Source organism: Hemitrygon akajei, chromosome 14, assembly GCF_048418815.1.
Source record: "Hemitrygon akajei chromosome 14, sHemAka1.3, whole genome shotgun sequence".
NCBI lineage: Eukaryota > Metazoa > Chordata > Chondrichthyes > Myliobatiformes > Dasyatidae > Hemitrygon > Hemitrygon akajei.
The window spans coordinates 103,414,161-103,439,415 of NC_133137.1; the positions used below are offsets into that span (position 1 = coordinate 103,414,161).

The 25,255-nt window shown below is 45.9% G+C and overlaps 2 protein-coding genes across 2 annotated transcripts in view; one reads left to right on the plus strand and one right to left on the minus strand.

Annotated features, from left to right (window-relative positions):
- Positions 1–16,919, plus strand: part of LOC140738869 (carboxypeptidase A1-like) — a 27,376-nt gene extending 10,457 nt beyond the window's left edge. The window contains exons 5-11 of the mRNA XM_073066834.1: positions 4,799–4,900; positions 5,289–5,390; positions 6,735–6,845; positions 9,032–9,122; positions 10,992–11,191; positions 14,782–14,866; positions 16,534–16,919. Of these exons, the coding sequence (XP_072922935.1) occupies positions 4,799–4,900; positions 5,289–5,390; positions 6,735–6,845; positions 9,032–9,122; positions 10,992–11,191; positions 14,782–14,866; positions 16,534–16,718 (876 nt within the window). The 3' untranslated portion in view covers positions 16,719–16,919. The remainder of the gene's footprint in view (positions 1–4,798; positions 4,901–5,288; positions 5,391–6,734; positions 6,846–9,031; positions 9,123–10,991; positions 11,192–14,781; positions 14,867–16,533) is intronic.
- Positions 16,920–18,653: 1,734 nt separating this feature from the next.
- LOC140739036 (small lysine-rich protein 1) lies at positions 18,654–22,015 on the minus strand. The gene is made up of 3 exons (XM_073067012.1): positions 21,945–22,015; positions 19,616–19,674; positions 18,654–18,940 (listed from the first exon to the last, which is right to left on the minus strand). Exons 2-3 carry the CDS (start codon positions 19,616–19,618, stop codon positions 18,698–18,700), a joined length of 246 nt encoding a protein of 81 aa, XP_072923113.1. The 5' UTR covers positions 19,619–19,674; positions 21,945–22,015; the 3' UTR covers positions 18,654–18,697.
- Positions 22,016–25,255: the final 3,240 nt, after the last annotated feature.

Consider the following 25,255-nt stretch of genomic DNA (forward strand, 5'->3'; position numbering starts at 1 on the left):
ACTCCAGGCTCACAGAGCTGTACAACAGGGCTAAACTCCAGGCTCACAGAGCTGTACAACGGGGCTAAACTCCAGGCTCACAGAGCTGTACAACAGGGCTAAACTCCAGGCTCACAGAGCTGTACAACAGGGCTAAACTCCAGGCTCACAGAGCTGTACAACGGGGCTAAACTCCAGGCTCACAGAGCTGTACAACAGGGCTAAACTCCAGGCTCACAGAGCTGTACAACAGGGCTAAACTCCAGGCTCACAGAGCTGTACAACGGGGCTAAACTCCAGGCTCACAGAGCTGTACAACAGGGCTAAACTCCAGGCTCACAGAGCTGTACAACAGGGCTAACCTCCAGGGTCACAGAGCTGTACAACGGGGCTAAACTCCAGGGTCACAGAGCTGTACAACAGGGCTAAACTCCAGGGCCATAGAGCTGTACAACAGGGCTAAACTCCAGGGTCACAGAGCTGTACAACAGGGCTAAACTCCAGGGCCATAGAGCTGTACAACAGGGCTAAACTCCAGGGTCACAGAGCTGTACAACGGGGCTAAACTCCAGGGTCACAGAGCTGTACAACGGGGCTAAACTCCAGGCTCACAGAGCTGTACAACAGGGCTAAACTCCAGGCTCACAGAGCTGTACAACAGGGCTAAACTCCAGGCTCACAGAGCTGTACAACGGGGCTAAACTCCAGGCTCACAGAGCTGTACAACAGGGCTAAACTCCAGGCTCACAGAGCTGTACAACAGGGCTAAACTCCAGGCTCACAGAGCTGTACAACGGGGCTAAACTCCAGGCTCACAGAGCTGTACAACAGGGCTAAACTCCAGGCTCACAGAGCTGTACAACAGGGCTAAACTCCAGGCTCACAGAGCTGTACAACGGGGCTAAACTCCAGGCTCACAGAGCTGTACAACAGGGCTAAACTCCAGGCTCACAGAGCTGTACAACAGGGCTAACCTCCAGGGTCACAGAGCTGTACAACGGGGCTAAACTCCAGGGTCACAGAGCTGTACAACAGGGCTAAACTCCAGGGCCATAGAGCTGTACAACAGGGCTAAACTCCAGGGTCACAGAGCTGTACAACAGGGCTAAACTCCAGGGCCATAGAGCTGTACAACAGGGCTAAACTCCAGGGTCACAGAGCTGTACAACGGGGCTAAACTCCAGGGTCACAGAGCTGTACAACGGGGCTAAACTCCAGGCTCACAGAGCTGTACAACAGGGCTAAACTCCAGGCTCACAGAGCTGTACAACAGGGCTAAACTCCAGGCTCACAGAGCTGTACAACGGGGCTAAACTCCAGGCTCACAGAGCTGTACAACAGGGCTAAACTCCAGGCTCACAGAGCTGTACAACAGGGCTAACCTCCAGGGTCACAGAGCTGTACAACGGGGCTAAACTCCAGGGTCACAGAGCTGTACAACAGGGCTAAACTCCAGGGCCATAGAGCTGTACAACAGGGCTAAACTCCAGGGTCACAGAGCTGTACAACGGGGCTAAACTCCAGGGTCACAGAGCTGTACAACGGGGCTAAACTCCAGGCTCACAGAGCTGTACAACAGGGCTAAACTCCAGGCTCACAGAGCTGTACAACAGGGCTAAACACCAGGCTCACAGAGCTGTACAACAGGGCTAAACTCCAGGCTCACAGAGCTTTACAACGGGGCTAAACTCCAGGGTCATAGAGCTGTACAACGGGGCTAAACTCCAGGGTCAGAGAGCTTTACAACAGGGAAACAGTCCAACGTCCATGCCAAACCAGGTCCGTCATTGAATTAGTCCCATGTGCCCATGCTTGGCCAATGTCTCTAAACCTTTCAGTCCAGATCAGGTAGAACAAAAGCATTAAATAACTGGTAAAAATAATTGGTGCATAAGATCCACTCTCGCAATCAATTCCCGTCATTATCTGTAAGGAGTTTGTACGTTCTCCCATGCCCATGTGGGTTTCCTCTGGGTGCTCCGGTTTATCCCACATTCCAAAGACATATGGTTAGGGTTAGTAACTTATTGCCATGTGATGTTGGCGCCAGAAACATGGCGATACTTGTGGGCTGCCCCAAGTATATCCTTGGACTGTGATGGTCATTGACGCAAAACAACACGTTCGGCAGGATGTTTTGATGTAAATGCAATCAGTAAAGCTCATTTTTCTGCATTCTGTTGGGTACCTCGAGCAAAATTCCACACCTCTGGCAACTTACCTATTTGAATTGCCAGCCTCCGGTCAGATTGATTAGTATATCCCCACCGGAAGATAGATAGATAGATAGATAGATAGATAGATAGATAGATAGATAGATAGATAGATAGATAGATAGATAGATAGATAGATAGATAGATAGATAGATAGATAGATAGATAGATAGATAGATAGATAGATAGATAGATAGATAGATAGATAGATAGATAGATAGATAGATAGATAGATAGATAGATAGATAGATAGATAGATAGATAGATAGATAGATAGATAGATAGATAGATACTTTATTCATCCCCATGGGGAAATTCAACATTTTTCCAATGTCCCATACACTTATTGTATCAAAAACTAATTACATACAATACTTAACTCAGTATAAATATGATATGCATCTAAAATCACCCTCTCAAAAAAAGCATTCATAAATAGCTTTTAAAAAGTTCTTAAATAGTTTACTAAAATACATTGAATGGTAACAAGCTCAGTCATAACCCCGGCACTTTAACATATCTTTCCCCTGGCGGTTGAATTGTAAAGCCTAATGGCATTGGGGAGTAATGATCTCTTCATCCTGTCTGAGGAGCATTGCATCGATAGCAACCTGTCGCTGAAACTGCTTCTCTGTCTCTGGATGGTGCTATGCAGTGGATGTTCAGGGTTTTCCATGATTGACCGTAGCCTACTCAGCGCCCTTCGCTCTGCTACCGATGTCATACTCTCCAGTTCTGTGCCCTTTGAAAAGATTCAAAGCACATTTATTATCAAAGAATGTATAAATTATGGACTTTAAGATTTGTCTGCTTACAGGCAGCCACAAAGCAAGAAATTCAAATAACCCAATTTTTAAAAAATCCACTGCGTAGAGAAAGAGAGAGGTGAAAAATACATTGTGTAAACAGAAACAAGCCAGCAGCATTGCGAGCCAGACTGGGTCCCAGATTTGCTCGTGGAGCAGCCAGAGTAGGCCCAGGCCGAGCCTCGGTCCCCAGTTTTCACACCAGTGGGGTAGCTGGCTCAGTGAAGGAATGAACATTCATGGGAGAGCGAGCAAAATTAGCCCGACCCTTATCTCCATACCCGACACTCAGGGCTTCCAGTCTGTCTGGGTTGACATTGAAATTTTCCAAACACCGAGCAGTTCCACGTTCTAGAACTGTGATCCTGGTGCCCCAAATCGCCTGGACTGCCCCGCCCGAAGCTGTCTCAGTCACACCACATCAGCTCAGTTCTTCGGTCGATCCAACCTCGCGCCCAGATTATGTGGACGGGCATGAAAACTCCTCTGCGTCGACTGCTCTCCAAATCACTCACCCATCTCCAGTAGCAATACCAACACTGTTAGCGAAGCTGGCGGCTCAAACTCATCGGCCTCGCAATGCCCTCAAACCAGCCTCGCCTCCGCCTGCCTCCTTACAGTCTGTGGCGACAGTGAACCACAATTTGCTTCATGAAAGATGTTACAAGTCGTGTTTTTAGCTGAGTCTCTCGCCTTATGGTTTACCAGTAAGTTGTCACACATTTTCGGAAGCAAAGAGTACCGCTGCTGACCACTGCTTAATGCATTGTACTTAGTCACGGACCGAATATGTGTTAGTGTCTGAAGTCTAACATCACCCCTCCCCAAGCCAACAGAGGCTGTGATTCCAGGACAAGTTTTTCTCTCCTGTTAATTTCCTTCCGTTCCTCTAATAATCTGAAAGCATTCTCTGGTGCACATTCCTCTTCCCACACTCATGTCTGGCCACACACCAACGTATTCCATCCCAAGCCTTTTCAAATGATCACCCACCCTCGGGCCCCTGTTTGACCTCATTCACAGAAAACTCCATCCGTAACCTGGTCCGGCTGTCCCGCTCAGCTAGAGGAGGGGAGCTGGGGGCCTGTCCCTCCATAAACCAGCTTCAGTTATTGGCTTATGATTATCACGTTGTGACATCCGGGCAGGTCAGGCCTCCGACGAGGCAGAAGAAAGACAGACAGAATGCAGAGTATAGGGTTGCAGTTACAGAGAAAGTGCAGAGCAGGTTGTCTGGGGTCATGACAAGGTAGACTGGGGAGATCAGGAGTTCATTTGTGAATGTTTGGGAGGGCCATTGAGGAATCTGAGAGCAGCGGGGTAGACGCTGCTTTCAAACTTTTCTATTGTCTCCCCCAAGGAAGAGTGAGGTGAGGCAGTGGGAGGGGATGGGGGCAGTGGGAGGGGACGGGGCAGTGGGAGGGGATGAGACTAGAGTGGCGGTTTTCCTGAGGCAGCCGGAAGTGTAGGCAAGTCAGTGGAATGGAGGCTGGTTTTTTGTGATGGACTGGACTCTGTAATTTCTTGCAGACGTGAGCAGAGCGGTTGCCACACCAAGATGCGATGCGTCCGGTTAGGAAGTTTTCATTGGCTCGCTGTAAAGACACATAGCTAAATTCAAGCCTCCATTCTAATCCCGGATAGTCAGCCTTCTGTTTAGCTGTTCAGACCCCTGCCAATATATCTCCTCACTATGATGCCCTCCCCAGGCTCAATGCCTTGTGGACAACCTGGCTTCAAGAATTAAAATGTATTTTCCTTTGTGGTTAATTTTTAATCTGCCTCCCACCTTTGTTGCAGATTTACGGCTGGATGGACAGTTTGGTTCTCGAGTTTCCCAATTTGGTTCAGAAGCTGCAGATTGGGACATCGTTCGAAGGTCGCCCACTCTACGTGCTGAAGGTATGGGGACGGCTGACGGCGAGGTGCTGTGACCTGAACACACTTTATCAATAGACCCATAGGCTCACTGACATTCCAGATCACCTCCCCATTGATGACCTTTTATCTAGTGGTTCTTCTTCCAACTACCTTCATGTGATTTAAAAAAAAGGCCCTCCCAGTGAATGTTCCGGCACCAACAAAAGGAAAATATTCCTACATTTCCACTTCCCTGGTGGACGTCAACCCAACTCCTGGCAGATGAAAACAGGATTGGTTGGTCTCCTCTCTGGGACATGCAGAGGGTCGTCCATACTTTCCTCAGCTGCAACACCTCCCCGCCGCCATGTCTGAAATATCCTCTCGGACCGCCGTTCTCGTTGTAACCACCTCTCCTTCACTTCGGCAGTTCAGCACCGGAGGGATCGAGCGCCCCGCCATCTGGATCGACAGCGGAATCCACGCCCGCGAGTGGGTGTCCCCCGCCAGCGCCATCTGGATGGCGAAGAAGGTAACGGATGGCTCATTGGGAGCGTGCGAGGCAGTGGGGCCAGACACACACGTGACTAGTAATGGACGGCTCATTGGGAGCATGTGAGGCAGTGGGGCCAGACACACACGTGACTAGTAATGGACGGCTCATTGGGAGCATGCAAGGCAGTGGGGCCAGACACACACGTGACTAGTAATGGACGGCTCATTGGGAGCGTGCGAGGCAGTGGGGCCAGACACACGCGTGACTAGTAATGGACGGCTCATTAGGAGCATGCAAGGCAGTGGGGCCAGACACAGGCGTGACTAGTAATGGACGGCTCATTGGGAGCATGCAAGGCAGTGGGGCCAGACACACGCGTGACAAGTAAAGTGAATCTTTACCTTTCCTGTTGGTGTCTTGTTCAGTCTCACTGTTTGCCGTGTATTGTTCACTCAGCCGCTCTACCTGTTTTCCTTACTCCGTCCGTGTCTCTTTTCTGCTGTTCTGTTCCTCACCAATGCTTACACAGGATGAATTTCCACAGGGGTTCAATGTTCCTCACTAATGCTTACACAGGATGAATTTCCACAGAGGTTCAATGTTCCTCACTAATGCTTACACAGGATGAATTTCCACAGAGGTTCAATGTTCCTCACTAATGCTTACACAGGATGAATTTCCACAGGGGTTCAATGTTCCTCACTAATGCTTACACAGGATGAATTTCCACAGAGGTTCAATGTTCCTCACTAATGCTTACACAGGATGAATTTCCACAGGGGTTCAATGTTCCTCACTAATGCTTACACAGGATGAATTTCCACAGGGGTTCAATGTTCCTCACTAATGCTTACACAGGATGAATTTCCACAGGGGTTCAATGTTCCTCACCAATGCTTACACAGGATGAATTTCCACAGGCGTTTAATGTTCCTCACTAATGCTTACACAGGATGAATTTCCACAGGGGTTTAATGTTCCTCACTAATGCTTACACAGGATGAATTTCCACAGGAGTTTAATGTTCCTCACCAATGCTTACACAGGATGAATTTCCACAGGGGTTCAATGTTCCTCACTAATGCTTACACAGGATGAATTTCCACAGAGGTTCAATGTTCCTCACTAATGCTTACACAGGATGAATTTCCACAGGGGTTCAATGTTCCTCACTAATGCTTACACAGGATGAATTTCCACAGGGGTTCAATGTTCCTCACCAATGCTTACACAGGATGAATTTCCACAGGGGTTCAATGGTGCCACTGTACAGACCTGTATATGCCAGGATTGTGCCCCTTTCCCTCTGGAGCATTGGGTCTGCTAGTGTTAGTCCGACTTTAACCCAGGACCAGACACCATCTCTTCTCTCTCTGACAGATCTCTAGTGAGTATGGCCAGGATCACTTCATCACCTCACTGTTGCAGAAGGTGGACGTCTACATGGAGATCCTGGTGAACCCTGATGGCTATGTGTACACATACACTAAGGTCAGTAACACAGGCTTCCGCTTGATCGTTTCCATCTTGTTGTAAATTACCCCTGGAGCAGGCAGTATGATTATCCATCGCAGGCAGACCAGCACAACCCCACCTCCATCACTTTTCACCTTATTGTGATTATGAAGGGCTGATGAAAACAAGTAAGGGTTCAGGAAATCCAACTGCCTGTGATTTATCACATTTTAACCCAACCCCAGAAAATGAGCAGAGAGCAGCTGCCACAAATTCTCTCACTTGTTCACCAGTGAATGTGGCCAGGACTCTTTCGTCTTGTGAACATTATCTGCTGTCTTTATAGCTCCAGAGAAACTGCTCTCACTCTTGTGAAATGATTTGGAAAATTCAGAGCCTGTAAAAGCTATGAAAACTGCTGTCTCTTTCTCTTCTCTTTGCTCTGCCCAGGCATTTTCATGAACTTCAACTATCTTGAACTTTTGTTTGGTTGCTTTTTAAGCTTCAAGATTGTTTAATGTCATTTCCTGTGCACAAGTGTAAAGAAGAACGAAATAGTTATTACTCAGAATTGATGCAGCACAAAGAAAACACACGAAAGATAAAGAACACAATAATAATACATGAACACACAATAAATATAAATACATGTTAGAGCTTATATACACAGATTGGTTGTATGCCCATACAGTGTCACTAGGCTGTATATCCACTGACTGACAGGAAATAATAACCTAATGGTGGAGGTGTTGATCAGTCTTATTTTTGGGCAAACTAACTGCTTTTGAGTCTAGGGGTCCTGGTGTGGACGCTACGTAGCCCCCTCCCTGATGAAGTGGGACAAATTGACCAGGTATGGGATCCTTCATGATGTTACTGGCTCTTTCCAAGATGGCCTCAAGACAAAGCCGTAATACAGTGCCCTGTGGCTCTGGGTGCTGTAAGATTCATTATAAAACAGAAAATGTTGGAGACACTCAGTAGGTCAGACACATTTAGGAAGGGGAAACAGATTTAGTTCAAAGCCCTCCCCACCTTCCCACTGCCACAGATGCATCCCTCTCACTCATTTTTCACCTGAAGCATTAATCCCGTTTCTCCCTGACCTGAACATTCCGGTTCATTTCTTTTCATTGAACTGACCCTCTGAATTGATAAGAATTTTGTAATATTGAGCAAAAAAAAAGCTGTTGGAGGAGTTCAACAGATCAGGCAGCATCTGTGGAGGGAAATGGACAGTCAGTGTTTCATGTCAAGACCTTCATCTGGACCAAATCTCCCTCCCGATTCCGGCATCTGCTGCTTTATATTTCTGCAAATAAATGGACTTTACTGGGGTACTTTAGATCCAGTATTGTGTAAGAAGAAAGGGTTAATTGATGATTATTAGGGAACAGTGATCACAATATGAATATCATATACAAATTCAAAGTGAATTAATTCTATCGAGAACACAAGAGATTCTACAGATGTTAGAAATCCAGAGCAACACACAAAATGCTGGAGGAACTCAGCAGGTTAGGGGGTATCGATGGAAATGGGTAAACAGTCAATGTTTTAGCCTGAGACCCTTCATTAGGACTGGAAAGGGGGAAGAAGCCAGAATAAAAAGGTGGGGGAGGGGAAAGAGTCTAGCTGGAAGGTGATAGGTGAAGCCAGGTGGGGGGAAAAGGTCAAGGGCTGGAGAAGAAAGAATCTGATCGGAGAGGAGAGTGGACAATGGGAGAAAGGAGGAATCTGATCGGAGAGGAGAGTGGACAATGGGCAAAAGGGGAGGAGGAGGGGAGGAATCTGATAGGAGAGGAGAGTGGACAATGGGAGAAAGGGGAGGAGGAGGGGAGGAATTACCACTGAGGTGTGAATTGGGTCTGACAGGATGGAAAATTACATTAAAGGCCATGACAGTGTACTGGTGATGAGTAATGTTTTAAAGATTTAATGCGTCGTTTACATGTAGTCATACTGGTTAAAAACAAAACTAAAATCCACTTAAGCCATCTTGATAAACAAGAGGAAGATTCATTAGATCAAAGGAAAAGGCTGTAAAATCATTAAGAACATGTAGCTGGAGAATTTGGGTACCAGAGCATCCCTGTGAGGTCAAAGGACAAATACTACGGTTTCCCGATGGCTGGGTTTTGGTATTCTTTCTGAGCTGAGAATAGAATTTACAACATTGCTGTCTATTTACTAATGGGATGAGTACCTTGTGTCCTTTCTAGAACCGAATGTGGCGCAAGACTAGGTCCAAGGTTCCTGGAAGTAGATGTGTTGGGGTTGATGCCAACAGGAATTTCGATGCTGGCTTTGGAGGTTCGTGAGCTGATTTTTTTTCCTCATCCTTGGCTCCACAACACCCTTATTCCACAAGTTAAAGTCTACGTTTATGACTTAAAGGATGTGCTTTTCAGTAGAGCTGATGCTTTTGCAGTGTGTTCTGAGGAAAGTTTGAAGTGCCTTAAAATAAGAACAAGGCTGGACAAGATCAGTATTATCTAGAGAGCTATTGGGCCACTGTAGCCATCACTATTGTGTCTAACCCTGTCTTAAACCAACAGTGAGAAGCATAGTTGTGAAAGCATGTCTAATAGACAAATGGACCTCACACAGAGTCTGGTGGTTTGGGTGGAAAAGTGGCAGAAGAAGTGTAATGCTGAGAATTGTGAGGAACTTCATCTTAACGAACAGTTGAATAGAGATACAGAACCATACAAAGTTTGAATAATAAATGCATAGTTCATTGAAAGTGATGTTGCAGGTTGAGAAATTGGGTTTATAAGTATGTAAGATCCTAGTCTTTAAAAACAAAGGCACAAAGCCCAACAGAAATTAAATCATAGTGAACCATTAGAAAGCACAAGTTCGGTTCAGCTCTTGAACAGTTCAAGGAAAGATGTGAAGTCTTTGGAGAGGATGCAGAAAGGATTTGTCAAAATGATTCTCAGGTTGAGGCACTTCAGTTGTAACCTGGAGAAGCTCTTTAGATCTTCAGGACCATATGGTGTTGTGAGGAGATTTGATACAAACCACAAACTGTACAGAAATTACAGATAGAACTATTCCATTGGCAGCAGGATCAAGCACGAGAGGACATAGAATAAAGGTGATTGGTGAAGAAGCAACAGTGACTTTTTAGTTACAGTCAGGGGCCGGCACATGTTGCCAGGGCAGCAGTGGGGGCAGATTCTATTGGAAGTTCAAGTTCAAGTTTAATTGTCATTCAACCATACACATGATTACAGTCAAACGAAACAGTGTTCCTCCAGGGCCAGGGTGTAAAACACAATACCAACAGTCACACACACTGCACACATAATTGTGATAGGTGAAAAACAGTTACAAAACAAATAATAATCTAGCCGAAGTCCCTGTGTGTCACAGCCTATAGTTTGATAGTGCATGGATGTTGTCTTGGAGCCACGTTCCTGCACAACAACCCCATAGCAGTTTCTCATCTCACTCAAGTGCAGCTGCAGATGAACTACAATCCAGCTAGAGTCAAAAGAGAGTTGAATCTTAATGGAAATAACAGGAATGGCTATGGGAAGTGGCCAAGAGAGTGTGACCAGCTGGATTGTTGTTTTGTAGATCTGATTTTGAAGAGTTCTTGTTTATTTTTATTTATTTAGTGATACAGTGCAGAGTTGACTCTCCCAGCTCTTCGAGCCACACACTGCCTCAGCGGCCCTGATTAACCCTAACCTAATATCGGCACAATCTAGAATGATCAACTAACTTACCTGGCATGTCTTTGAACTGTGGGAGGAAACTGGAGCGCCCAGGGAAACCCACACTCCCCACAGGGTGGATGTATTGAGACCCCAAGTTGTAATAGCATCGTGCTAAAGGAAATTCAACAGTCTCAATACCCTCTTTCTTGCTGTAACCATTCAGTAATAGGAAGAAAATCTCACCTAGTCTGACTCTGAATTGATTTCAGAAAGCAAGGCTAGTTAGAGATGGGCGTTAAATCTGTTGGCCCACATCCCATGAACGTGTAGTGGAATTCAAACAGTGAATCACATTGAGTGCAGCTGATTAACTGGACAAGAAGTTCCAGGTTCACACAAATGGATGGTGAACATCATCACCTGTGGTGGCACTCTCAGCCGAGGGAGAGATACGTAAGGCTGAGTTGTGTATTTGTGGAAGGACTTATTATGCCTGTGGTTCTGTTGACAGGTCCTGGGACCAGTAGCAATCCGTGCAGGGAAACATACCGAGGACCGCACGCCAACTCCGAACCTGAGGTCGCAGCCATTGTGAACTTCGTGCAGAACCACAAGAACATCAAGAGCTTCATCACCATTCACAGTTACTCTCAGCTCCTCATGGTCCCCTTTGGGTACAAGTGTGTGGAACCCGTTGATTACCAGGAGCTGGTAGATCAAACCTTTCAAATATTGATGAATTCTTCATTCCCCATCTTTCTTTCTCACCAAACCATAATTTTTATCTTTCCTTCACCTCCTTTCTCCAGTCAGGCATTGCCTTTTACAGCATAGGGGAGAGGTTTGGTTAGGTGAGGCTCAACACCTCGGTTAATGCTTCTGAGCATACAAATGTTGTCCTATCCTGTGTAGGAGACATGATACAAACAGTGAAATGGACCTGTTCAACATTCCCCTTCTCAATCCAGAGATTCAGAAATCAATGTTAGTGTCTCTGGTCCAATACCATGGGAGTTGGTCATCTCAACTTTGACCACAAGTTGACCCAGTAGTCCACTGGCTGACCAGTTTGGAGGTTTCTCCTTGCTGTTTTTGCCCACTGAATTATTGTGAGGGTTGGAGTGGATGGGGAAGGAATAAGCAATGTCCAATTATTTAGTGCATTACCAAAAAACCTTCTTCAGTGATTTGTTGCTGCCCATTACACCACTGGCGTTTAGGGCAGCAATGAAGGTTCTCCATCTCTGGTGGTGTTCAGGGCTTCCTTCATCGTGTCAGTAGCTTCCTCTCGGTTTTCACTACTGTCTGTCATGCAACTCCCAGGTGGAGACTCAGGAATACCGTCACACTCAGATGCAGAAGGATTCTTCATTGCTGTTTCCATAACAGTTTTGTTTCACCAGTCAGGGTTGTTGGCCCTGAGCTGAACCCCTGAACCTGAAGGACCGGTGGACCACTCTTAGTCTGGCCTCTACCCTTTGACCTGTTTGGCATGGGTGACCCTACCAAGAGCCAAAGCATCAAGCCCTGACTCCCGTCAGCCTAGCTCTCTGGGTCACTGAGGCACGCAAGCCTCTAAACCTCACAACAAGGTTGTGGTCTTCTTGGAGGCTCTTCAGTGGAGGATGCTGTAAAGACTCACTGCCTCACAGATAAATTAAATGTTATGAAATGGACTGTTTATTAATAACAGACCATGACATCAAGTTTCATTTGCGGCTATCTTTGCCTCTAAGTTAGAAGAACTGGGAAGTTTTTAGGCCCATTCCAGTGACATACACAGAGTACGAATTCATATCGTACTGGAGTATCAAGGATGTTGTTGCTCAGCTGAGATGCTGATAATCCCTCAACCATCAGGCTCCTGAGCCGGTGTGGATAACTGCACTCACCCCAGCACTGAATTAGTTCCACAACCATCAGGCTCCTGAGCCGGTGTGGATAACTGCACTCACCCCAGCACTGAATTAGTTCCACAACCATCAGGCTCCTGAGCCGGTGTGGATAACTGCACTCACCCCAGCATTGAATTAGTTCCACAACCATCAGGCTCCTGAGCCGGTGTGGATAACTGCACTCACCCTAGCACTGAATTAGTTCCACAACCATCAGGCTCCTGAGCCGGTGTGGATAACTGCACTCACCCCAGCACTGAATTAGTTCCACAACCTATGGACTCACTTTCAAGGAGGGACTTTACAAATCATGCTTGCAATATTCATTATTAATTGTTTATTTAGTTCCCCCCTTTTTGTATCTGCACAGTTTGTTGTCTTTTGCACATTGGTTTTGCCCCTCTTTGCTTGTATGCTTCAATTCTTTTGTATTTCTCTGAATGCCTGCAAGAAGATTAATCTCAAGCCGCATGTGGTGACATATATGTACTTCGATAATATTTCGAACTTTGTACTGAAGGTCTGTTGGCTAAATTTGAAAGATTGTGTGGTGCACTTTTGAAGGAAAGCAGGGAGTTCTGACCCTTGGCTAACATTGATCTTTCAACTGCCACCAGCATGGGATTGAAAAGTGGAAACCTTGGCGGCTGCATCTACCTACAAAATCCCAGCACTTCCAGAAAGTAACTGGAGATTCAAAAATCTTCCCTCAGCATAATCCCACCTAAACAGTGGTGATTCTTTGTAACCCATATATAATGTAGTCATCTGGTCAAATACACACTTATGGTACATAAAGAAATGGATTATTATAAAACTTTGTTGAATGCTGTTTTGCTGATGGCAAATCTGTACCATGCAAAGTGAAAATCTGACCAATACCACACATCAATATGGCCCTATTTTCCTCTTCATTCCATATTCCGTTACAATCCCAAATTTGAAAGGCTCTACTATTCAACTTCCTGCTGCTCTATAAAGACCAGCTATTTCCATCATGCAGACCATTTCCCTCATCATAATAATATCTCAGGTGAGCAAAAAATGCTTAAACGTTACATGGTTTGAAGCATGATGGTGGTGTACAGAATTAATGGCACTGGGATGGCCAACCCACTATTGAGAGGTTGGCTATTTGATGGTAATAACAGTCTCATCTGTAACCTTCTGTGAACTTGTTTACGGTGGTGCAAATGACGTAAACCGACAGTTGCTGGATCGATGCAAGCCATATTTCTCGGTCTGTGGGTCTGCCTGTGCTCAACAGGCACTATTGTTCATTTGTAAAGGTGTGCTTTTAACTTATAATTTATATTTAAAAACTGAAGACTGGCTCTTAATTGAATTGACATCTGCTCTGTTCACATAACTCCAGAGTACTCCCGAACACTGGCACTGCAAAGCATTCTGTTAATTGCTAATCCACTGTAATTCAATAGATAGATTACAGTATATGAATCCAATGAACAGTTCGATACAGATTGGGAGAATGGACAGGAAAGTTGTAAATGAAATACAATGTTGGAAAATGTATGGTTCTGGTCGTGCACTTTGGTAGAAGAAATAGATGTGCAGACTACTTTCTAAATGGGTAGAAAATCCAAAAACCTGAGCTGCCGAGGGACTTGGGTCCTTGTGCAGAACACCTTAAAGGTTAACTTTCAGGTTCGGTCACTGGCGACACCTCACCTTGAGCATTGTGAACAGTTTTGAGGTCCTTATCTAAGAAAAGATGTGCTAGCATTAAAGAGGGTTCAGAGGAGGTTCACAAGGATAATTCTGGCAATGAAAGGGTTATCATATGAGGAACGTTTGATGGCTCTGGGTCTGTACTCACTGGAATTCAGAAGGATGGGGGTGGGGGGGAGGACTCATTAAAGCAATCTGAATGTTGAAAGGCCTAGACAGAGTAGATGTGGAAAGGATGTTTCCCATGGTGGGGAAGTCTAGGACAAAGGGGCACAACTTCAGGATGGAGGGGCGTCCATTTAAAACAGATGCAGACAAATTTCTTTAGCCAGAGGGGGGTGAATTTGAGGAATTTGTTACCACAGGCAGCTGTGGAGGCCAGGTTATTGGGTGCATTTAAGGCAGAGCTTGATAGGTTCTTGATTGGACGTGGCATCAAAGGTTATGGGGAGAAGGCCAGGGAGTGGGGATGGGGAGGAGAAAAAAAGGATCAGCCATGATTGACTGGCGGAGCAGACTCAATGGGCCAGATGGCCTAATTCTGCTTCTATGTCTTATAATCTAATATAAATTATACGCGGATGAAGGAAGCAGTTTAACGGCTTTTGATCCGGAAGGAACCAATTGAAAAGGCTGAACAGCTTTTCTTAATTATATTCTCAGATTTTTTGAATAGCAGTAAGATCTGGTTCTGACTCTGTTTGTTCTTTGTTTCAGGAAGGACTTGCTAATGCTGCTGTCAGGTCTTTAACCTCACTGTATGGAACACGTTACAGGGCTGGAACCATCTGTAATATAATCTGTAAGTTGAGTAATCTGGTAATTTAAGATGATGGTGAATACTGGTAAATCCGGTTTTTGCAGTGTTTGCAGAGCTTGGCAATTAACTTGCAGACGTTAATGCGTCACTCAATGCGTAGTTGTCAATGTTTCTCTCTGGGAATGCTCGTGTTTATACAGTATAGGCCCCCGTTTGCCTGCCTCGGTCCTGATCGACTACTCCTTCAGTTGACCTTTCAGTTAGTGTGGCGTCCTTCTTGGTCTCAGTTTGATAGAAACCCAGATAGATAACTATTGTTTACAACAAATAACCCCATCTATACACCTTCCATAATGTAGCAAAATATTATATAATTTCACAGGAGCTTTACCAAACAAAATAGTAATTGATCCTAAACCACGTAAGATGGTGAAAGGCCTGAAGAGCATAGGGAGAAGAGGCAAGATGATTTTTTGGAGAACATTACTAACCTTAGGGTCTGGACAGCTCATAGCATGACCAGTCGTAGAAGAGAAGCAATTTAAATTCAGAATACCATGGAAACCAGCCTCCTCTGCACGGACTCTGTCTGTACCTCTTGCAGCCTGACTAGCCAGCATAACCAAATACCCAACGCCTCTTAACATTTTCCCTTCCATTTTTTCTGCCTGTCGGTCAGAAGATACAAAACCCTGAATGCATGTACCACCTGTAAGACTACTGGACAGGTGAACTATTAACCTGACAATCTACCACGTTATGATCGTGCCCCTGGTCGTCTACTTGCACTACACTTTCTCTGCAGCTATTACATTTTATTCTGCAGTTTGACCTTACACTACCTCAGTACACTGTTGTAATGAATTTATCTGTATGGAAATTTTCACGGTACCTTGGTGACCATAACAACCCAATTCCAAAAATAAACCAGTTCCAAACTAGGAGCACACAGGATCTGGCAGAGTGAAGGTACGTCAAAGAGGTTATAGAGATAGTGAAGGAGAAGCTATGGAGGAATTCCAAAAGTAATGTAACAATACTAAAGTGATCCACATGACTTCCCTTGGGAAATGGGACTAGCCTGATCTGGGCTGGTGAAGGATGAGGTGTCCAATGTAAAATAGGTTTCTGGTGATTTCCGCTGTCAAACTGAGCCGGGACCATATTCACTATCATGGCACTTGTGTCCAGTTGAATCAGTCAATCTCACCTCAGGACAGAAAGATGGATTACTGAATGAGATCACGGTTGATCCACGTGTGACTGGTCCCATCAGGAATCAGCTCAGGAGAGGTGGAAGAATACCACCATTATCAGGTGGTTCCTGTTGTGAGTTCCAAGGACCACTCTAAGGATTTTATCAATACTCCCAGAGTAATACTGGATAAAAAAAAGAACTGGCATTAATTATCTTAGGTAGACACGAAAGGTCCCATGACAGCAAAGATCTCCCATTCCGTCTAATGGTTAATTCTCAACTAACCTCGTTTAAACAGATTACTTGATCATTGCTATGTTGATGTTTGCAGAAATTTGCTGGCCTTCAGAATTTACGACAATGACTATGTTTCAAAAAGTACATCACTTGACTGAAAAGCACCTTGGATCAGCCTAGGGCACTAAATTAATGCAAATCTATTCTTTGATTTATAAAGACAAATATTAAAACACTCAGAGCCTGAAATGTTTCTCTTTCTCTTTCTTTTCAGATCAGGCTAGTGGAGGTAGCATTGACTGGACCTACAACCAGGGCATCAAGTACTCATTTGCCTTCGAACTGCGTGACGAGGGTAGATATGGCTTCATGCTGCCATCCCAAGAGATAATTCCAACAGCCCAGGAGACCTGGAGGGCAATACAGACAATCATGGAATACGTTGCCAACCGCTCTTGACTTCGCAACCAACTGGTACCAAAACACACAGGGTGAAGCAGAGTTTAGATCAGGGCTCAATCTTGGCCCACAATGGTTACTTACTCCTTCAACCAAATAATCTGAGCCTTCTGTGTTGCTTCTGGTATTATGTGCGCTTCTGTCATGGAATGTAAGAAGATCTATTTCAATAAAACAAAGATCAGAAAGGGATAAAACCTGCTGATGCCTGGAATTCAGTCTGTTCTGTGTGAGATGTGGATTTTAATTACAGAAAAGGAACCAAGAGCTGATGGTGTAACACTTTAAAAACACTAGAGATTCTGCAGATGCTGGAAATCTAGGGGGAAAAAACACACACACACACACACACACACACACACACACACACACACACACACACACACACACACACACACACACACACACACACACACACACACACACACACACACACACACACACACACACACACACACACACACACACACACACAAAATACTGGAGGAGCTCAGCAGATCAGGCAGCAGCTATGAAAGGGAATGTTCAGTGTTTGCAGAATCTCCTGTTCCTCTCCTCTTGCTTTCCCAGTGGTCACTGCTTTTCAGACGAGAGAAGCAATGGGTCATCCTCACCACATTTAGTTACCTTACTTACTTACTGCCGTTGCATTGTTTGCATTTAAAGTAGCAATGAATGTCCTCCATCTCGGGGTTTGTCAGTGTTCAGGATTTCCTTCATCGTGTCAGTAGCTTCCTCTCAGTTTTCACTACTGTCAGACCTGGGTGGAGACTCAGGAATATCCCCACATTCAAATGTTTGAAGGATTCTTCATTACTGTTTCTGCAACAATTTTGTTTTATCAGTCAGGGTGGTTACCCCTGAGCTGAACCCTGAACCCGGAGGACTGGTGGAGCACACCAATCAGGCCTTTACCCTTTGACCTGTTTGGCATGGGTCACCCCTACCAAGAGAGAAAGTATAAAGCCTGACTCCAGCCAAACTAGCTCTCCAGGTCACTGAGGCACACAAGCTTCAAAACCACAACAAGGTTGCAGTCCTCTTGGAGGTCATTTAGTTAAGTAGATCACATTTTATATAAAAGGATGTGTTGTGTTAGGATGAGGAACTTAAGGCCATCCAACTTCTCGGACCAGTTCTTCTATTCATTAGGTCACTGCTAGTTCAAATCAAACCCAACTGTGTTTGGTGACCTTTTCCTATTAAATACCCATTGAATCACAATTAAAAAAATAGCCACTGCCTTTGGAGAAGTCCTTCTACAACTGACCTTGCATTGTGTCACAAACACAAAAGATTCTGCAGATGCTGTAAATCTTGAGTAACACACAAAAATGCCAGAGGAAATCAGCAAGTCAACACATTGCATTGCATCAACCATCTGGAACAGAAGAAACAGAAGTCTATACCCTTCAACTTTCACGTTCTCCAGGCATCCCAAAATATCTTACAGGCAATGAACTATTTGGCAAATGCAGCCACTGCTCTAATGCAGGAAAATGCACAAATGACCACGTCTCCTTTCTGAAGTGCTACAAGCTGAAGAATGAACGCTGGTCAGATTATGAGGAGTACTCTACAGTTCCTCAGTTTGCCTCATGTCACTTTGTATGTCCGCTGCCATCTGGTCCTTTAGTTGCCTGGTTGGAGCAGGAATCCTTTCTCACAAGTGGCTCAGTAGCAAGTGTACAATTAAACAGTGAGCTCTTGAACAGAACAGTGACAGTACCACACACTACTGCCAACAGTTTTCCATCTCTTTTTATCCTGCCCACAACCTCAATCTTTCTCCTGCATTTCTACAATGATATCAGGTAGCTCTCAGTTCTTGACAGGCCTGATAGTGACAATGGGATAGGGTGTGAAGTAAAATATATCAATAATCAGTTTGGCTTGGGAAATAAAGATTTTCACTATGCATTATCTTATGTTAGAATAACTGATGTTTATTTCTCTTTATATTTTCTTACTTAATCAGTTTATTTCCTTCCCTTCTTTTTGGGTCTTCCTGGCCAGGGGTAACCTCGATAGGCAAGGGCGGAGGGCACATTGTGTGCGATGTAGTACAGGTTGAACATGGCTGCAGGACTCAGAATATCCACTTCCACCTGGGCTTTGGAAGCCTTCTCCTTCTTCTTCTTCTTCTTGCCACCTGCACCCTTCTTGCCACCTTTCTTCTTGGCTCCTGTACTCTGTGTCTTGGGCTTGCTGCCTTTGGCAGGCTGCAACAAAAAGCAGGCCACTTGGTTTATTGCACCGAATGGCTGCACATGATGGAAGGTCCTCCCCCCACCACCACCACCACCACTAGCCCAACAGAACCTTGGAGCTGATGGAGATCTGTTAACTTCCTTAGTTGTTGTCCAACCACGCCTCACAGGTGATGGACCTTTCCAAGTTCTGTACAGTATTCTGTGGAGAGTTCTGGCTGCCCTGCTATAGGACAGGTGTCATTAAACTGGGAAGGGTGAGGAAAGATTCAGAGGGATGTTACTGGGACTAGAAGGTTTGACTTATAAGGAGAGATTGGATAGTCTGGGACTTTTGTTTCCTGGAGGGTAGAGGTGAGGGATACCTAACAGAAGTTCGTAAAAGCATGAGAGGCACAGATAAGGTTATTATCTAAGGCACTGCCAGCATAAAGTGGCATCAGAATCTATGGATTCTCGCTACTAGGGATCTGGGAAAAAGAGAGGTGGAGGGTCAAGACTGTCAGTAAATGAGTATTACACAACTGTCACTGGTCAACAAAGGGGGTGGATATGTCTTCAGAGTTACTTTTTGCCTCAGTTAGAGGCACAGGACTTAGTGATATAATGGGCACGTTATGGATAGTGAACATTTTCCTTCTTTAATTAATTATATGTCGTTTAAGAAGAATTTATTTAATACTGTACCATTATAAAAATGTTTGAATCACAGTATCCTCCTAGACCAAATCGGGGACAATCATATCCTGGAGAGAAACAGTAATTGAACAGTCTCTATCACTGCAGTCAATGCCAAGTCAATTAATCTCTATCACCAAAACAACTTCCATTGTATCTCCCAGTTCAGCCCACCTTCTGCCTTAACCCTTCTCCTGGTCTGTGCCACTGTCAGACCCTGTTATTCCAGTGTATGGACAGCAGCTTATCTTCAACTGTAAATGTACAAATACCTGTGAACAAACCTTGTTCCACACACCAAGCTCCCACTGCCCTCATGAACCCTTTTAGAAACCACCCCTTCATCCCCCATGGACACGTTCAGTTTGAACCCTTTTAGAAACCACCCCTTCATCTCCCATGGACATGTTCAGTTTGAACCCTTTTAGAAACCACCCCTTCATCCCCCATGGACACGTTCAGTTTGAACCCTTTTAGAAACCACCCCTTCATCCCCCATGGACACGTTCAGTTTGAACCCTTTTAGAAACCACCCCTTCATCCCCCATGGACATGTTCAGTTTGAACCCTTTTAGAAACCACCCCTTCATCCCCCATGGACAGGTTCAGTTTGAACCCTTTTAGAAACCACCCCTTCATCCCCCATGGACATGTTCAGTTTGAACCCTTTTAGAAACCACCCCTTCATCCCCCATGGACACGTTCAGTTTGAACCCTTTTAGAAACCACCCCTTCATCCCCCATGGACACGTTCAGTTTGAACCCTTTTAGAAACCACCCCTTCATCCCCCATGGACACGTTCAGTTTGAACCCTTTTAGAAACCACCCCTTCATCCCCCATGGACACGTTCAGTTTGAACCCTTTTAGAAACCACCCCTTCATCCCCCATGGACACGTTCAGTTTGAACCCTTTTAGAAACCAACCCTTCATCCCCCATGGACACGTTCAGTTTGAACCCTTTTAGAAACCACCCCTTCATCCCCCATGGACATGTTCAGTTTGAACCCTTTTAGAAACCACCCCTTCATGTTCAGTTTGAACCCTTTTAGAAACCACCCCTTCATCCCCCATGGACACGTTCAGTTTGAACCCTTTTAGAAACCACCCCTTCATCCCCCATGGATTCCCGAATGGTGGAAGAACCAGCTTCAAAGACTCAGTGCTCTGGCCTTGCTTCTATATTCCTAATACTTGAGAAGGTCACTCAATTGTGCATGAAGAATGCCTCCTCAGTTCTGTCCTCCTTCATTGACTTGCCTCCCTCAAAATCTTTGGCTATCAACATTGATCCATTTCAGACCAGAACTAATTGCCAGCTGACCCAAACTCACTGGGAACCTGAGGCAAGATTGTCAGTGTCCAGGAGATCTAGGTGGATGAGATATACAAGGCAAAAATAATCCTAAAACAAAAGCAAAATTCTGCAGCAGCAGAAAACCTGAAATAAACCCAATGGTAGTGTGGGGAAACACTGGAAACAACATTATTGAAGGCAGAAACGGTTCAGGTGAGTGATCTTTCCAAGTTATGTGCTGTATTTCGTGGGCAGAACTGGTTACATTACTATAGCGCGGGTATCGTTAAAATGGAAAAGGTAAGAAAAGATTCACAGGAATGTTACTGGGACTAGGTTTGACTTATAAGGAGAGATTGGATAGTCTTGGACTTTTCCGCCCTGAACGGTGAGGCTGAGGGATAGCTAATAGAGGTTCATAGAATCATGAGGGGTCTAACACTATAGGGCATTGGTTTAAAGTGAGAAGGAAAGATCTAAAAGTGACTCCAGGGGCAACTTTTTCACACGGCGTGGACCAGTTGCCAGAGGAAGCGGTAGCGACAGGAACAATTACAACACTTGAAAAGACATTTGGACAGACGCATGGACAGGAAAAGTTTAGATGGATATGGGCTTAACGCTGAGAATTGTGACCAGGTCAGTTGGCCAATTTGGTCGGCTTGGCGAGATGGGCAGAATGGCCTGTTACGAGCACCTCACGTCCTCTCAGCCGCGTTCCGAAATAATTACGGATCTCCCCGGCTCCAGCTTTACAGTGTCACCACCCCGGATTTCCTAAAACCCAAACGAGCCGTGCTACAAGTGGAAACATCAGCTCTAACCTCGTCCTCTCTCTCTCCCAGTATAAAGACTCGGTCTGACTGCCCAGACGAACAACAGGCTGAACCCAGCCCCACGTAGATGCTGGACAGTGTCCAGTCATCGGAAGCCCAGTGCGGGACATGAAGCTGCAGCAACGTGTGCGTCCCAGAGGTCGGAGTCCGGAGGGCTCTGTCGCTCCCTCCCTCCCTCCCTCCGAGGGATTTTCTGGGCACTTACCTATCCCACCGTTCGTCTGGAGTTCGAGTCGGAACCGGGACAGTCCAAACCTGCGCTCATGGCTCAGGCGGAAAACAATTGTTTACTACGCGTCTCCATAGAAACCAAAAATAGCTCTGAATCTCCCTCGTAATTAACTGAGGAAAATATCCCGGGGAGGGCAGCCCAGGGTTAAATCACAGAGGGTGGCAAGCAAATAACCCCAGTGTCAGTTTCCGCAGAATAAGTATTCCAGCGGCAGATCTGTAAGTAAAACCCCCCGCCCCGTGGTAGTACCTATGTGATAAATACCCCTCCTGAGAAGCTGGGTGTCTAACACCCATCGCATAGCATCTGCGGCAGGGATGCACGTCTCCAGCGTACAGGTCGTTAAGAGGTGTTCCTGCTCTCCGAAATGAAAGGGTTAATGTGAGGGGTGCGGGGGTTTGATGGCTGTGGATCTGAGTTTACAAAAGTGGGGGCAGAGGATGTTTCCGGTAGTGGGCGAGTCTAGGACCCAAGGATACAGCCTCCGAATGAAAGGGCATCCCTTTAGAACAGAGATGATAAGGAGGAATTTATTTATCCAGACAGCAGTGAATCTTTGAAAGTCATTGCCGCAGACAGCAGCGGAGACCAAGAAATTGGGTAGATTTAAAGTGGGTTCTTGATTAGTCAGGGTGTAAAGGTTACAGGGAGAATGGGGTAAGAGGGAAAATCGATCAGCCATGAAGAAATGGTGGAGCAGACTCGATGGGCCAAATGGCCTGATTCTGCTCCTCTGTCCTATGGTCTGTTGTGTACAGTTCTGGTCTCCACATCCAGGAAAATGTGGAGAGGGCGGTGAAGTGGTTTACCGGCGTGCTGGATCAGAGAGTATCTGGTGAGTGGAGAGGGCGGTGAAGTGGTTTACCGGCGTGCTGGATCAGAGAGTATCTGGTGAGTGGAGAGGGCGGTGAAGTGGTTTACCGGCGTGCTGGATCAGAGAGTATCTGGTGAGTGGAGAGGGCGGTGAAGAGGATTACCGGCGTGCTGGATCAGAGAGTATCTGGTGAGTGGAGAGGGCGGTGAAGTGGTTTACCGGCGTGTTGAATTAGAGTGTATCTGGTGAGTGGAGAGGGCGGTGAAGAGGATTACCGGCGTGCTGGTTCAGAGAGTATCTGGTGAGTGGAGAGGGCGGTGAAGTGGTTTACCGGCGTGCTGGATCAGAGAGTATCTGGTGAGTGGAGAGGGCGGTGAAGAGGATTACCGGCGTGTTGAATTAGAGTGTATCTGGTGAGTGGAGAGGGCGGTGAAGTGGTTTACCGGCGTGCTGGTTCAGAGAGTATCTGGTGAGTGGAGAGGGCGGTGAAGAGGATTACCGGCGTGCTGGATCAGAGAGTATCTGGTGAGTGGAGAGGGCGGTGAAGAGGATTACCGGCGTGCTGGATCAGAGAGTATCTGGTGAGTGGAGAGGGCGGTGAAGTGGTTTACCGGCGTGCTGGATCAGAGAGTATCTGGTGAGTGGAGAGGGCGGTGAAGAGGATTACCGGCGTGCTGGAACAGAGAGTATCTGGTGAGTGGAGAGGGCGGTGAAGAGGATTACCGGCGTGCTGGATCAGAGAGTATCTGGTGAGTGGAGAGGGCGGTGAAGAGGATTACCGGCGTGCTGGATCAGAGAGTATCTGGTGAGTGGAGAGGGCGGTGAAGTGGTTTACCGGCGTGCTGGATCAGAGAGTATCTGGTGAGTGGAGAGGGCGGTGAAGAGGATTACCGGCGTGCTGGATCAGAGAGTATCTGGTGAGTGGAGAGGGCGGTGAAGTGGTTTACCGGCGTGCTGGATCAGAGAGTATCTGGTGAGTGGAGAGGGCGGTGAAGAGGATTACCGGCGTGCTGGATCAGAGAGCATCTGGTGAGTGGAGAGGGCGGTGAAGAGGATTACCGGCGTGCTGGATCAGAGAGCATCTGGTGAGTGGAGAGGGCGGTGAAGAGGTTTACCGGCGTGTTGGATCAGAGAGTACTCGATACAAGGAGACAAACCTGGATTGTTTTCCCTGATGTAGTGAAAGTCGAGGAGTGGCCTGACAGAAGTAGACAAAACAAGACAAGTAGTCTTTTCTCTGCAATTAGGTTTAAAGTGAGCAAGGGAAAGTTTAAAGGAGGAAAGACTGTTGTACAGACAGTAAAGTGGAAGGTTGCTGGAATGCACTGCCAGGGAGACGTTGTAAACGTATACAAGAGTAATGCTTGCGAGCAGGGATCCAAGCCGGGGTCCACGGACCCCTCAGTAAATGGTAGGCAGGAGTCCATGGCATAAAAAGATCGGAAACCCCGGTTTAGAGCCATTTAGGCATATGATTAGGCAGAGGAAGGAGGGATACAAAGCAATGGATAAGGATAGACAGGATTGAGGGAAGGTACGAAGAGAGAAGCTGTGTGGTCGAAAGCAGGCAGAAACATTGGGTCTAGTTAGTCCCGGTTGAGAATCTGAGGTAGGAAGTAGAAACAGGCAATGTGAAGTCAAGGCACTACTAGGCTGAAGGTTCGATAGAAGGAAGTGAGTGAAAAGTTAGTGTGGGGAACTGGAGTTTCAATTAGTTTAATCACTATTTAAGTAACAGAGCAGACGTGGGGCCAACAGGCTAACTCGTGTTCCTGAAACATTACATCTGTTCCGCTCTCTGTATATCCTGACCTGCTGATCATTTAAATCATGTTTTTAAAAATTCAACAAATATATTTGCTCCAACCAACCGCGATCACAATCATTCCAGATCTCCACCTCACTGACTTTAGAATGTTTAATTCATTTAATTACCCAGTCGAGCTCCTTAAAATGTACACTTGCCGCCCGCCGGGGTGAAGCGGTGGTGTGCCTCCAGGGTGGATATTCGTACCCAGGATGAACAATGTTTAATTCATTTAATTATCCAGTCGAGCTCCTGAAAACGTACACTCACCGCTTCCCAGTAACCAGCCTCTCCGGTTGTGGTTCCAGAACGATTGGCCACGAGGCCCCTGCCGTTGATATTTAACCCAGTATCTCCAACTCTGTGACATCATAAATAGGAGCACTGCATCATGGGCAGCATTAATTGCCTATGATGTCACAGGTGAGTTTGCACTGTAGGTATAACAATGGACACAAGACTTATTAGAGAAATTACCAAAATACAATCCATTGGGTTATTAAAGGTAGAGGTAAAGAAGGCTTTTCCAAGTTCAGATCTTTACAGAGAAGATAAAGAACCCCAAAACATTCAGCAAGCATGTCAAAGGAAACTCCGAGGGGGCCAAACATTGAACTCACTCTCTCCAAGAAAGATTGAACTGAGGCCTTTAAGAGAAATTTT